This window comes from Pristis pectinata, chromosome 5, assembly GCF_009764475.1.
Source record: "Pristis pectinata isolate sPriPec2 chromosome 5, sPriPec2.1.pri, whole genome shotgun sequence".
NCBI classification, from domain to species: domain Eukaryota; kingdom Metazoa; phylum Chordata; class Chondrichthyes; order Rhinopristiformes; family Pristidae; genus Pristis; species Pristis pectinata.
In genome coordinates this window covers 67,493,186-67,506,220 of record NC_067409.1, presented here as the reverse complement: position 1 = coordinate 67,506,220, position 13,035 = coordinate 67,493,186, and the positions used below count along the sequence as shown (strand labels likewise).

The window sequence follows — 13,035 nt, the reverse complement described above, 5'->3', positions numbered from 1 at the left end:
AATGAGCTTTACATGAATGTTAGGTCAAACTCAGGCAATTCAACCACTCTATATTTAAATCATGCCACAAAAACATTCTAAGCTATAAATATCCACGTTCTTTCTAAATCAATCCCTTAATTTTGTCAATAAAAACATGTCAAAAATACATCTCACAAAGACAGAAATCTACCTCTAACTGCGCATAAACTTGGTCTGGCATGCTTTGACCATAACTCTCGAGAAGAGTAATCGTCTCTTTTAGAGGTTCGAAGAGCTCATCAGTGATGGCGCGTCTGTCTCTCACCGCCATTAAATATCCCATGATATCTTCAAGTCCATTATAATCTCCTTCGTTCACTTTCTTGCTAAGTCCCTTATCTGTCACCTTTATAAATTCTTCCAGTTCATTTAGGCTGCACAAATGAAAAATACAATTGTATTCATTTGTGAAAAATGCATTACAATTCAAACATAGTCATGTTGGTGAGTAAGTCAAATATAGCTGAGAGTCTAAAGATTCTGAAATTGTGTAGAATAGTTGAAAATGGTGATTGTAATATTTGAGGATGAAACTTTTACTGTGAAATCGTGCTATAGACCCCTTGTATCAATGCGTTCTAGATTCTACATGATCTAATGATTAATCATTTGTGTTGTGAGAATAACCACTATGGCAGCATCACAAAAGACTGTGAATAAATGTTTGCTGCATTAAAGTTACATATCCCAACCCAGTGTACAATAATAAAGTACATATACAATGTAACACTTTAAAACAGAGCTTATATTCCAGAACCCAATAATAATGTAGTGCGCACATAGTTCTTTCCAAATCCAAAAATCATCAGTTATTTACCTATCAGTAACGTAGTGCATGAGATGTTCTTTAAACATCCAGCTCCATTTCTTGATTGTATTTAACAATGTCATTTTAAATGGTTTAATGTCGACTCTAAACCAACTCTCAAAGATTCTTCCATCTTCAAGTTTGTTGATCTGGATATATAGATTTTCATAAATGCCAATCTGTAAAACAAAATACCAAATTAAGAACCATAACCCTGAGGATTTTCCTTCATTCAATTTCGCATTATAATATTAAACATTTCAAACAATAACTTGCAGTATCATTGGGTCCTACCTTCAATGTTGTTAAATAGTTTGTAAATATTAGAAAGTCCCCACTTTTCTGTTGCTCTTTGATAAAAACTGCTCCTTAAAACCTTCCCCTCTGACCAAGCCTTTGATCATTTCTGTGGTTTGGTCTCAAATGTTTGTCAAATATTTGCATCAGGGATAGCATATAAATAGAAATTATCAATTGAATGCAATATAGCCTCCCAAAATCTTACCCACTTTTCCTGGAGCATCATGTTTGATTCCCTCCACACATGTGCCTGCCACAGCGTCCAAACAGCTTTGATTAAGAAGTCATGGATGGCATCTTATATGATTGTGACAACAATGATATATCTCTCCTCATCCTTCTCAACCAATGGTGCAACTTACCACCTTCACCAATGCTTCTCCATTGCTACCCACATCTGCCCAATTCCATTTTCATTTAGGTCATCAACCTATAACATTAATTCAGCTTTCTCCTCTCCACAGATTCTGCCTGATCTGTTGTGTATTTCCAGTATTCTCTTTTATGTCAGATTTCTTGTAACTGCAGTGTCCTGTACCTCAATGCTCCCTTTATCCTATCCATCCCTCCCCTTAAAATTTACTTGTTTTCTGATGATTGGTCTTTGGAATGAAATGTTAACTGTGCCTCTTCTCACAGATGCTGCCCGACCTGCTGAGAGTTTCCTGCATTTTCTGTTCAATGCATCCTACCTGGACCAGGTGACTCATCCACTATAAAAGGGAATCCAAAGATATTTTACGGACATATGGACTCGTAAAAGGATACAAGAAGAGAGGTGAGACCAATCAGAGACCAAAAAGGAATCACCACATTGAGGCAGAGGGCATGGCTGAGGTCCCTTTTACATTTGCTGTGAGTTGTTTCTCACGTTCTGTCTTTGCTCCTTTTTTAAATTTCCTTCTGAACTTTTGAAAATCAGCCTTTTTGGTCCAGGAGCTCTAGCTTTAATTTCCCTACATGTTCCATCTTGGCAAAGTACCAAGGTGAAGCAGGAAGAGGAGCTGGGTGATCAGCAGTGAGAATCAGGAGACCAGCAGAAGGATCTCATGAATTATGTGCTCAGAAAGGTACGAGGAGGAAGATGAGAGAAACAAAAAAGATGTAGCCTCTCTGCTGATATCAGGATGACGTTTACATCTCAGTACCACAGTACAGTATAAAATCATCAAATTCATTAAGTTTAAGTTCAAAAAAAAAGCAGAACAATTAAGTTTAATAATCTATTTATGTATTTGTTAATAGCTTAGTAGTACAATGCAGCTACTGCTGTTGCTATACATTACACCACACATTATGCCTCCTATTACATGGGCACTAACATTCTAATTCTGGATATGACAGACAAAGAAATTACAGAATACAAACTTGGAACTCTAAGGAGGAGAAAAAGGCATGTCCACCTAGGTCATCCTAACCCACATGCACAGCTCTAACTCTTCATCTGTCTGCCTCTTCTAGCTGGTTGATCAGATAGAACAAAATAAAAATCAAACTGCTGGAAGAACTCATCTGGTCAAGCAGCAACTGTGGAGGAAAAGGAATGGTCTACATTTTGGGTCAAGACCCTGCATCAAGGCTGAGAGTATAGAAGGGAGATGGCCAGTATTTAGAAGTGAATGGGATAAGAGTGACAGAGGCTGGTAGGTGAGTGGTGGAACTAGGTAAGCTGGGGGATGATGGGCTGATGGACCCTGATGGGGGAATGGGGGGAATGCTGAGACAAAGGCTGGTGGGTGATAGGTGAAAAAATTAGACAAAAATAAATATTAGGCAGATGGAGCAAGGTGGGGGAGGGGAGGGTGTAGAGTCAGAGACTGGTAGCTGGAACCAGATAAGGGAGGGATGATGGACAGATGGAACCAGGTGGGGGTGGTGATAGGAAGGGTGAACTAAAGGAGAAGAAACCCAGGTTAATAGATATGTGGGTGGTGGCAGATGGAACCTGGTGGGGGATGGTGATGTCCAGTTAGCAAGAGGGGTGGGGACGATAGAAAAGGTGAACAAAGGGAGAGAGACCCTGGGTGGACTGGTGGGAGTGGGAAAGGAACATAGGAGGAATGGGTTACCTGAAACTGGAAAATTCAATGTTCATACTATTAGGTGCAGACTGCCCAAGAAGAGTATGAGGTGCTGTTCTTCTAGTGTGTGTTTGGCATCACTGTGGCAGTGAAGAAGGCTGAGAAAAGAGAGGTCAGTGTGGGAACAGAAAGTGAAGTTGAAATGACATGCAACCAGTAGTTCAATATGGCTGTTTGGACAAAGCATAGGTACTCTGCAAAACAGTCCCCTGGTCTACACGGTCTCGCCAGAAAGGGATGGATGCAAAAGAAGAGATGGAATGCAAAATGTAAAGCTCCTTAAAATCCAAAACCAGATTGCCAGATTATAACAGACTCCATTACTACCCTCCCTCCCTCATAATTAATCTCTCCAGTCTATGAACAGCAAGGTAGGTACATCACTAAGGACGCTTCTCCAGCACCACCTTTCCCATGCAATTAAAAATCTATCACTTGCCTCACATTAGAGATGGAGTGTGAGGGACACTGGCTTTCTGCTCCTGAACCTTAATATTTCTTCAGGGATTAAAGATACTTCCCTTTCTTTGAGAATTGAATTTTTCTCTCAGACATTATAAATACTCCATCAGTTTACACATAGTAATCATGTATAATTTACACTCCCCAATGAGCTCAATGCCTTTTATGCACACTTTGAAAGGGAGAATAACACTACCCTGTGATCTCTGTCTCAGAGGCTGATGTCAGAATATCATTCAAGAAGGTGAAACATCAAGGCATCAGACCCTGACGGTGTACCTGGCCAGGTACTGAAAACCTGTGCCGACCAACTGGCTGCAGTGTTCATGGACATCTTCAACTTATCACTGCTGCAGTCTGAGGTTCCCAACTTCTTCAAAAGGGCAGCAATCATACTGGTGCCCAAGAAGAGGAGGGCGAGCTGCCTCAAAGACTATCACCCAGTAGCACCCCAGTCTACCATAATGAAGTGCTTTGAGAGGTTGGTTATGGCTAGAGTTAACTCCTCCCTGAGCAAGGACCTGGACCAGCTGCAATTCACTTACCGCCACAACAGGTTTAATGGAATTGGTCTATTATTGTCACTTGTATACAGCAGATGCAATCTCACATGCTCTCCACTCTGCTTTGGAGCACCTAGACAACTGCAACACATACATTAGGCTGCTGTTTGTCAATTACAGCTCAGCATTCAACAGCATCATCCCCTCAGTCCAAATCACCAAGCTTCAAAACCTGGGCCTCTCTACTTCCCTCTGCAAGTGGATCTTCAACTTCTTATCAGGAGACCACAGTCAGTGCAGATCAGTAAAAACATCTCCTCAGTGACAATCAACACCGGTGCACCTCAAGGATGTGTGCTTAGCCCTCTGCTCTACTCTCTCTACACTCATGACTGTGTGGCTAAGCACAGATCAAATGCCATTTATAAATTCATCGATGATACCACTGTTGTTGGTAGGATCTCAGATGGTGATGAGGATACAGGAGTGAGATAGATTGGCAGGCTGCACTCAACATCAGCAAGACCAAGGAATTGATTGTGCACTTCAGGAAGGGGAAGTCAGGAGAACACACACCAGTCCTCATTGAAGGGTCAGCAGTGGAAAGGGTGAGCACCTTCAACTTCCTGAACATCAACATCTCAGAGGATCTATCCTGGGCCCAACACATAGATGTAATTACGAAGAAGGCATGTCAGTGGCTCTACTTCATTAGGAGTTTGAGGAGATTTGGTTTGTCACCAAAGACTCTTACAAATTTCTGTAGATGTATGGTGGACAGCATCCTGAATGGTTGCATCACAGCCTGCTATGGAGGCTCCAATGCCCAGGATCACAAGAGGATACAAAGGGTTGTAGACACAGCCAGCTCCATCACAGGCACAACCCTTCCCACCATCAAGGACACCTTGAAGAGGCGGTGCCTCATGGTGGCAGCATGCATCACTAAGGACCCTCACCATCCAGGTCATGCATTCTTCTCATTACTACCAATGGCGAGGAGGTGCAGGAGCCTGAAGACCCACACTCAATGATTCAGAAACAGCTTCTTCCCCTCTGCCACCAGATCTCTGAATGATCCATGAACACCACCTCCTTATTCCTTTTTAGTTTGCAATATTTATTCTTTGTAACTTATAGTAATCTTATGTCTTTGCACTATACTGCTGCCATAAAACAAGTTTCACATCATATGTCAGTGATAATAAATCTGATTCTGATTCAATACATTCATATGATAAAAATTACTAAAAAGATTTAAATAATTATACAAGACATTGTCAAAAGCTTTTGGAGAGTGCTGAATATGAGCACTCTTAAACAAAAATTGCACTGGAATTGTGATGAGTGATTTCACTATATGCAAGATGCACTCATCTTCCACCTCCAGCTTCATTACCTGCATCCAGCATCAGCACCCATGCAGCACTAACCACACTACTGGTGGATTGAGAACATATCCACAGGACCAAATTTTATGGGTAACTACCACTAGCTGAATCACACTTCTGCTGACCAAAATCACACGGGTACCTCTTAAAAGTGGGGTGAAGTGGGGGTGCTTTGTGGCTAATAACAGCAATGGAAGTTATTCCATTGCCCCGTCACACTCTTGTGCACTGAACAGCTACCTCAAGCCTCTTGTCCGCACCTCACAGCTTCAACCATAGTAGGGACATCACCCAGACACAGAGGAGGGCACTCACCAACACATTTCCCTCAGAGAATAGTAACATGAGTAGTAGCAGTCCAATAAGGGACATGAAGATCTAACTGCCTAGAAAAGAGGGCTGGTCATTATCCAACTAGACACCACTGAATGATAGTCAGTAGCAGTGTAGAGACATTGAAGAGGATCACATGCTTATGCTAATCCTTCCTTCTCATATCCCAATTCCTCTTTGCCCTGCAATCTCTTTTGATTTAAAAAGCATAAAACTACAACTTGGTCCCAGGCCCTCAACCAGACCCTGGACTTAGGCCAAATACTCCAATGGATTAGTTGACGTTTATTTCCTACGAGTTCTCCAGTATGTGCTCTTTTCTTATACTGATTTCATTACATTACCATGCATGGTGGAATGGTGCAGTCTGGAGCCAAGTTCTCTGTGCTTGAGCTCACTGTCCAAGACCATCTTGTCACCTCCTCCACTGCAATTAGCAACCTTCCATCAGTTGTGCTGCAGCTGCTGTGGCAACATTGCTAGGTAGGGCAGCAATTACACACAGGCAACAGGAAAAAGATGATTGTGATGTTTGGTTTTGTCCAGAATGATGTATAAATATGGTTTAGAATATATATATAAGGTTTATCTTGTATTCATTAACAGTGATCAAGCAAATGTTGAGATGACAGCAAAAGGAGGGGGGGCGGGAGTTAAAATGGGAATGGTAGTGAAATGACAATTTTTTTCCCTTGTACTCTTGTTCACTTGAAGAATTCCAACATTACTGGCAATAGCAGCCTTTAATGGTTAACCCAATTGCCATATGAAGGTGAGCTGCTGCATCCTTGTGGTGAAGGTATCCCTGCAATACTGTTAGGCTTGGAGCTCCAGAATCTGACCCAGTGAGAATGGAGGATGAACGTAACAGTTTAATGCTCAAGCAGAACTCTATGTTATACCACAGAGTTCTCCCACAACTTCCGAAACCCCAACAATGAAAATCGACCACCAATCATAAAGAAACCTATAAACCATTGAGGATTCCACAATGGGAATGGGTCCTTCCCATTGCTAACAACTGGGTTAGCACAGGATTGTTGTGGTCTAATTTGACAACATTGATATCACATCAGTGTTGCATGAGAACTGGTGTTACAATATGGCTACTCTGTACAATGCATCTGCTACCGCTCAACCAATTCACCAGATGAAGATGGTTACCCCAAAAGTGATGCAAGAAAACCATAATCATTTAGCACAGTAGCACCAAGAGGTATGCTGGAGCTAAAAAAAGTTTGTTCACATTTGAACATAAATAATAGGAAAAATTTGGGATCATGAAATGTGATTTAATTTAGTTTTATTATTTCAATCCAAAACAAAATTGTTTTACAATTAATTAATGGATTTTTGTTTTACAGTAAGCACTGGTATTACCTGTTCTTTGAACTGTTCTGTCGTTGGAGGACACTCTGGAACTCCTTCATCAGCATGGGTTTCAATCTCCTCTGCAGTTAACACATGACTGTATTGTAGGAAGTGCTTCATGAACTCTATCCTATCATCTACCCACAGGTAGGAGAAGACTTCAAAGGAATTCCTGTATTCCATTGCTTTGTTAATGATCTCCATTACCCTATCCATGATATCCTGACGAATCTCCGAAAGGTTAAGTATATCTTCCATGTCTGTCTGTGTGAAGAGACAAGCTGTTTTATAGTTTGTTTATGGTCACAATGGGTAATATTGTCTTGCTTCACTAGGCTGGTTGTTATAATACTGGATCAGCAACTCAGTGGGCTTAATCCTAACCCCATCGTTTGCAGTTGTCTTTAATAGTCTTAGTTCTGTGATTCCCTCCATAAAGAGAGGATTTAGATTGTTTTAACGTGGTGATCTCACAAAAAAGAACTACTTGGACTGGATGTTTCCTGAGGTGAGCAATCTGATATGTTAAATAGAGACGCAAGAGATTCTGCAGATGCTGGAATCTGGAGCAACACACTCAAAATGCTGGAGGAACTCAGCAGGTCAGGCAGCATCTCTAGAGGGAAATAAATAGTCGATGTTTCGTGTCGAGACCCTTCATCAGGACTGGAAAGGAAGAGGGCAGAAGCCAGAATAAGAAAGTCGGGGGAGGGGGAGGAGCACAGGCTGGCAGGTGATAGGTGAGTCCAGGTAAGAGGGGGAAGGTGGGGGATGGGGGGGATGTGAAAGGAAGTGATGTAAGGTGATAGGTAGAAGATACAAAGGGCTGAAGGAGGAGGAATCTGGTAGGAGAGGACAGTAGACTATGGAATAAAGAGGAGGAGGTGGGGAATGGATGGACAGGTCATGAGGGTGGGGTAGGGGAAACAGAAGGGTTGAGGGGCCACAGGAATGAGGGAGAACAAAGGGAAGGGAAAAAAGGGGGGAGGAGGGAAACAAAGGAGGGGAGAGGTTAACTGGAGGTTAGAGAAATCGACGTTGAGGCCATCAGGTTGGAGACTACCAAGGCGGAATATGAGGTGTTGTTCCTCCAACCTGCATCTGGCAGTAGAGGCAGCAGTGGATAGACATGTCAGTACGGGAGTGGGATGCAGAACTGAAGTGGCTGGTCACCAGGATATCCTTGCTTTTGCAGCGGACGTAGCGAAGATGCTCGACAAAGCGGTCACCCAATCTGCGTCGGGTCTCACCGATGCAGAGGAGGCTGCACCGAGAGCACTGGATGCAATAAATGACACCCTCAGATTCACACGTGAAGCGGTGCCTCACCTGGAAGGACTGTCTGGGGCCCTGAATAGTGGTGAGGGAGGACACCGTATGCAATAAATGACATCCTCACCCACCTACCTTCCCCCTCTCACCTGAACTCACCTGTCAGCCTGTGCTCTCCCCCTCCCCTGACCTTCTTATTCTGGCTTCTGCCCTCTTCCTTTCCAGTCCTGATGAAGGGTCTCGGCCCGAAATGTCAACTGTTTATTTCCCTCCATAGATGTTGCCTGATCTGCTGAGTTCCTCCAGCATTTTGTGTGTTGATATAATAAACACATTTTTAGAAGGTATTTTACTTCCCCGAAGGTTAAACTTGAATTGGAAAGTCACTGAAATGTTCAAATTCTCTGTGACCAAAGCATTTGAGTAAATAACTATATTCTGGAAATATGTTGCCCATATTGCCTGAAGAATCTCCACTGATTTGTCAATGTTGTCTACAGTTCATTAACAAATTAAGTTAAAACCTACCCAAGCAATAACACTTGGTCTCACTCAGAGAATCCAAAGTTTTTGCTTTATCAATCAATTTGCATATTAACAAATTTGTTCAATGAAGCTCACATTGAATTTTAACAATGCATAAAAATGGGACATGCATGGACATATCTGTCCCACTGAGGGCCAGGCCTCATTAACATAATATAAACCCTAAAAATTTGGTTACAGCAAAGATACACTGTGAAAAGCATTATTTCAAATAACTTGGACAAAAAAATTTGCAGTTACATCTAAAGTAGAAAAAGTCAAAGAAATATTTCCAATTTTGCAGCATCAGAAGTGATGATAAACATAGGATTATCACATCTCATTTTCAACTTAAAATTTAATAAGACAGCAGATATAGAATTACCTGGTAATTATCCATTTGAAGATGATCAGCAACTCGCTTCACTTGTGCAGCCATTTTATAAATGTCACTTACTAATCCTTCAACTAAATCATAGAATCCATCAGCAGCATTCTTGTCCAGTGAAGGTTTGAATACAATTTCAAGAGTATTTAGAATCATTTGTGACACAAACAAAGGAGAAGGCTTTAAAACAGCTTCAGTGCTCTCAAAGAAGAATTCCAGAGAGCATAAAATAGCATTGAAGAAACCATCCAAAACCATATCATCAATATACTCCAGATAGGCCTTCCATGAATCTGTAACTGCGTCTGCCTTTAGCAGTCTGAGATTCTCCTGTCAATCAGCAAACAAAATATAGTTAGAGTACGATCACATCTTCTGAGGTTTAAAATGAAATCATTCTTTCCATTCACAAAATATTTTGTGACTACTTCATTTTAAGAAGACAGAACACATAAACTAATCCGGGATCTGGGGGTTTATATCCACAGATCCCTGAAAGTTGCCTCACAGGTGGATAGGGTAGTTAAGAAAGCTTATGGGATGTTAGCTTTCATAAGTCGTGGGATCGAGTTTAAGAGCCACGAGGTAATGATGCAGCTCTACAAAACTCTGGTTAGACCACACTTAGAGTACTGTGTCCAGTTCTGGTCACCTCATTATAGGAAGGATGTGGAGGTGTCAGAAAGGGTGCAAAGGAGATTTACCAGGATGCTGCCTGGATTAGAGAGTATGGATTATGAGGAGAGACTAAAGGAGCTAGGGCTTTACTCTTTGGAGAGAAGGAGGATGAGGGGAGACATGATAGAGGTATACAAAATATTACAAGGGATAGAGTAGAGAGCCAGCACCTCTTTCCTAGGGCACCAATGCTCAATACAAGAGGGCATGGCTTTAAAGTAATGGGGGGGAAGTTCAAGGGAGATATCAGAGGGAGTTTTTTTACCCAGAAAGTGGTTGGGGCATGGAATGCACTGCCTGGGGTAGTGGTGGAGGCAGGTACATTGGTCAAATTCAAGAGATTGTTAGATAAGCATATGGAGGAATTTAAAATAGGGGGATATGTGGGAGGAAGGGGTTAGATAGTCTTAGGTGAGGTTTAAAGTATCGGCACAACATTGTGGGCCGAAGGGCCTGTATTATGCTCTATTGTTCTACGGTTCTATGGTTTTAAATGGAAATACATAGAACAAACAGGTACTGCTGTCAAATGTGACAAAGCTGAGATGAGTTAGAACCCTGAATTGCAATGCCTTCACACTTACACAAGAGGTAGCAGTTATTAAAACATTATTGAGATTATAGCAGTGAGAAGGAAATGACATAAGGGAATGAGTCAGTGAGCAGGTCAGGATTGTACCATGGAAGCCGTGACATTCCATTAACCTAACTGGAGTGATATAGATTTAGTTTTAGATTTCTAGCTCCTGAAATTTTTGATTTTCACTGTGCTCACTATGTATCCTTTCCATCACCCACATGACAAACAGAACTGGAGATTCTCTTGAGCACCGCAGCAAACTCACTTCAAATTGAAAACTTGGCAGATTGTCAGATAGCACTCTTAGGCCTAAGGCAAGACTGTATTCATTGATGTTGAGCATAAAGATGATAAATTTAGATTCTGTAGAATTAGAGACTCTTCACTCTTAGGGACACAACACCTGCATTATAAGAGAACTATAGACAAGGCTTGTGTTCCCCATAATTGTTTATTAGAATCAAAGATTAAATATATGTGGAATGTCTTTGGTTTCTATTAAAAAGTGCAAATTAAGTAATGAAATCTTCTCACTGTAGGCAAAATGGTGTAGCAGCCAGAGTGATGTCAAGTATCCCATTATGATTTGGGAGGATATTATACTGCCTGGGAAGAGATGTTGGAAACCAAAGAACAAAGGGGCACAGTTAAGGAAGTTCATGTAATCGATGCCTGGTCAGTCTCAAGTGAGAACATTGCTGAGACAGCTTTACAGCCCTACTATCCCATTGTAAACCTCCCACTGTGAGCTAACTGGAAGACAAAACAAGCAGATGTGGGTGTTTGGGACCTGACATCTTGTGGAAAAGTACCATTTGATAGATTACGAAGCTCAAGTAAACATTCTGGTAATTTAGGAACCAAATGGTTAAAGTAATTGTAGAATGGTACCAGCAGCACTTTAAGAAGTTAAGGAAATATGCTCCTATGAATAAGGATTTAAATTAAGGCTGTGTAAAGGCAATAAAGAACTTAGCAAATTATGGGAGGTATGTGAAGAAATATATGAAAAGTTGCCTTATGAGATGACAGGCAGCAGTGACTCCAGAGACCAACCACTGAAGAAGACGACCCTGAATCAGGGACTCAGAGAAGAACTCACCAAGATCAAAGACCAGTCAGGTTCATCAGGAGTGGATAATATCTGAATACAAGTTGTGAGCTTTGGAAGTAGTGAAAGTAAACTAAAGAGTTGTGCAAGTAATTAAAAGAGTTGTGCAACTAAAGAGTTAAGTGATTGTTTGAAACCACGTTGTGAATCTTTGAGCTTTTTGAATCAGTTGTGATTAACAAAGTATAGTTGCTAGGCAAAGTCATGGTCTGGTGTGTATTTATCATGTGCCCTATTGCATCGGCAACAATGGCTTCTCCCTTCTTGAAAGGTATTGGTAATTAGTCTTTGTAAAATAAGACTGCTGATGTGACCTCAGAAATGCATTGAAAGTTATCCTTCACATTTTTCAGCTGTAGAATCTACTGTTTCAATAACCTACATAGCAAATATTTACTTGCGAGTCCAAATTGTGGATTTGGCCTCAGTTATGGCACAATTAGTAACTTTCAAAGCAGCACTGGGCCTGGAAACTATGTATTCTCAAACTTCTCAAATCACATTTCAAGCATACCTCAACTAATTTGTGTATCGTAGCTCCGGCCGCCCTTATCAACTTGTAACGCTTGGCCACTCTGTCTTCTTTGTCATCCAAGTTCAGCAGAGAATCCTTTTTGTTATCTTTCCTTGTAAACAAAGGGCACTCACTCCAAGTTTTCATCAGTAATTGTATAGTTCCCACATTCCCTTTTGTCTTCTGAACCCTGTTTGTCAAGTCATGAACCATATCTTTCACTTGCATAATGTAGCTCCAACAATTTTTGCTCTGCCAGGTAATGGTCTCCTCCCCAGCTTTCAGCTGTGTATTAATGGCTTCCAGTTCATTGCAAATCAGTGGAAGCTCCACTTCCAAGACCGTCTGTTTCAGCTTATTGTACCACTTCACCATTAATTCCAAGGTTCCTACATACTAAAACATTTACAAACAGTAAGCAGTAGTTTGCAGGGTTCTTTTTATGAATAGTGACTTTCCACCAGAGTGATCTGAACGACACTCTGAATCAAGAATGAGTAAATCAGTGACAAATCCAATACTTTACTTCTAAGAATCAGCTTCTTTAATTTGACAAGTTAAAAGCACTGACAATGTTACTATGGTTCTCACTGATTAACATCAGCAGACCAGGGATGTGCAAGGGAATTTAAACATGATTCCTTTTGGAACAGAAATTGGCCTTCTAAAGTCATCCATCTAGAAAAATGGTCTGCAA

The 13,035-nt window shown here is 41.2% G+C and overlaps 1 protein-coding gene across 1 annotated transcript in view; it reads right to left on the bottom strand.

Annotated features, from left to right (window-relative positions):
• Positions 1-13,035, bottom strand: part of LOC127570973 (dynein axonemal heavy chain 11-like) — a 395,392-nt gene that overhangs the window by 297,123 nt on the left and 85,234 nt on the right. Inside the window, exons 15-19 of the mRNA XM_052016942.1 lie at positions 12,339-12,734; positions 9,453-9,785; positions 7,280-7,534; positions 839-1,008; positions 173-395 (exon numbers count right to left, since the gene is read on the bottom strand). Of these exons, the coding sequence (XP_051872902.1) occupies positions 173-395; positions 839-1,008; positions 7,280-7,534; positions 9,453-9,785; positions 12,339-12,734 (1,377 nt within the window). The remainder of the gene's footprint in view (positions 1-172; positions 396-838; positions 1,009-7,279; positions 7,535-9,452; positions 9,786-12,338; positions 12,735-13,035) is intronic.